We start from the raw sequence: 1,693 nt of genomic DNA, 5'->3' as shown, positions 1-1,693 counted from the left end.
GCTCGCTGACGGGCCGCGGCCGTGGCCTGGGCCGGGCCGGCGCGGCGGGGCGGGGCGCTCGGAGCAGCATGGCAGCGGAGATGAAGGTGACGGGGCAGAGCCAGGAGCAGTTCCTGCTGCTAGCCAAGTCCGCCCGCGGCGCCGCCCTGGCCAGCCTCATCCACCAGGTGCTGGATGCGCCCGGCATCTACGTCTTCGGGGAGCTGCTGGATCTGCCCAACGTGCGGGAGGTGAGCGTCCTCCTCCCGGCCCCGGGGAGCCCGCCGGAGCTTGCACCCTACGGCTTTGATTGCCCCTTGAGAAAGGGCCCGATGGGCTGGCCCTGCGCAGTGCCCAGGCAGTGTGCCTTCCTGGCCCCAGGTACAGGATCACAGAGGATGGGGGTGGGAAGGGACCTCAGGAGGTCATCTAGTCCAACCCCTGCTCAAAGTCAGATCATCCTAGCCAAGGCTTTGTCTACCTAGGTCTTACAAACCAAGCATTGCAATCCATGGCCCCGGGCATGGGAGGGAGGACCACTGTGCACTAGCCCCCCTGCTGGATGCTATGTTTATGAATCTTTGTACTTGCTACTGTCTGTCTCTCAATCTTCTCTCTTGTCATGGTCATAGGATCATAGAAAGTGGGGGTTGGGAGGCCATCTAGTCTAACCCCCTGCTCAAAGCAAGACCATCCCCAGCTAGATTGTTTCAGCCAAGGCTTTGTCTAGCTGGATCTTAAAAACCTCCAAGGATGGAGTCCACAACCTCTCTGAGTGACCTGTTCCAGTTCTTTACTGCCCTCCTCGTGAGAGAGTTCTTTCTACACCTGTTAGAATCCAAACTTCCTAGACCTTAATGCTGGAGGCTGCAAGGGGGAATAAACTGGGTATTCCCAGGGTGTTCCCCCCACCTCTCCCTCTCTCCTCTATCCCTTGCAGCCTCCAGCATTAAGGTCTAGGAAGTTCTGATTCTAACAAGCACAGAAAGAACTCTCTCATAGCTTACAGCTCTCCTTGATGGGCTTTAGCCCATGTCCCAGAATGGCTTATCAAAAGACCTGTGCCACTGAGGAGGGGGGCTTACAGTGTTTCTTTGTGTGGCAGGCCCATTTGTTATGCCATGGAGAAGTGTGGGCTTACACCCACAAGGAAACACTGTAAGCCCCCTCCTCTGTGACAGGCCTTTTGATATGCTATTCTGGAACATGGGCTAAAGCCCATCAAGGAGAGCTGTAAGCCACCCCTTGGTGATGAGGGCCATTAAGAGCATATTGCTGATTACTTGGGACAAATAAAAACAAAACTGGGACAGGAGTGAGGGCCATTGGTTTGTAATAAGTCCATCAAGGGAGGACACCAAGCAGAGTACACTGGCCAGTGTCCACTGGCCCTCAAATGAGTCCATGGAGCCAGTGGAACTCTGCCTGGAGACATGAATATCCATGCAGGGATGAAACCAGGAAGGCCAAAGTACAATTGGAGTTGCAGCTAACAAGGGACGTGAAGGGTAACAAGAAGGGTTTCTACAAGTATGTCCGTAGCAAGAGGAGGATCAGGGGAACTGTGAGTCCCTTACTGAATGCAGGAGACAACCTGGTGACAGAGGATGCAGAAAAGGCTGAAGTGCTCATTGCCTTTTTTACCTCAGTCTTCACAGGCAAGGTCAGCTTCCAGACTGCTGCACCTGGCAGCACAGTTTGGGGAGGAGGTGAG

The 1,693-nt window shown here is 54.9% G+C and overlaps 1 protein-coding gene across 2 annotated transcripts in view; it reads left to right on the top strand.

The window, feature by feature from the left end:
* COPS7A (COP9 signalosome subunit 7A) overlaps positions 1–1,693 on the top strand; it is a 12,456-nt gene that overhangs the window by 38 nt on the left and 10,725 nt on the right. For both annotated transcript variants that reach the window (XM_019527565.1, XM_019527564.1), the window contains exon 1: positions 1–230. This exon is cut by the window's left edge. In XM_019527565.1, the coding sequence (XP_019383110.1) occupies positions 69–230 (162 nt within the window). In that variant the 5' untranslated portion in view covers positions 1–68. The remainder of the gene's footprint in view (positions 231–1,693) is intronic.

Source organism: Gavialis gangeticus, unplaced genomic scaffold, assembly GCF_001723915.1.
Source record: "Gavialis gangeticus isolate Ggan-Ray unplaced genomic scaffold, GavGan_comp1, whole genome shotgun sequence".
NCBI lineage: Eukaryota > Metazoa > Chordata > Crocodylia > Gavialidae > Gavialis > Gavialis gangeticus.
Note: the sequence above shows the minus strand (reverse complement) of the source record. Positions and strands in the feature narration are given on the sequence as shown.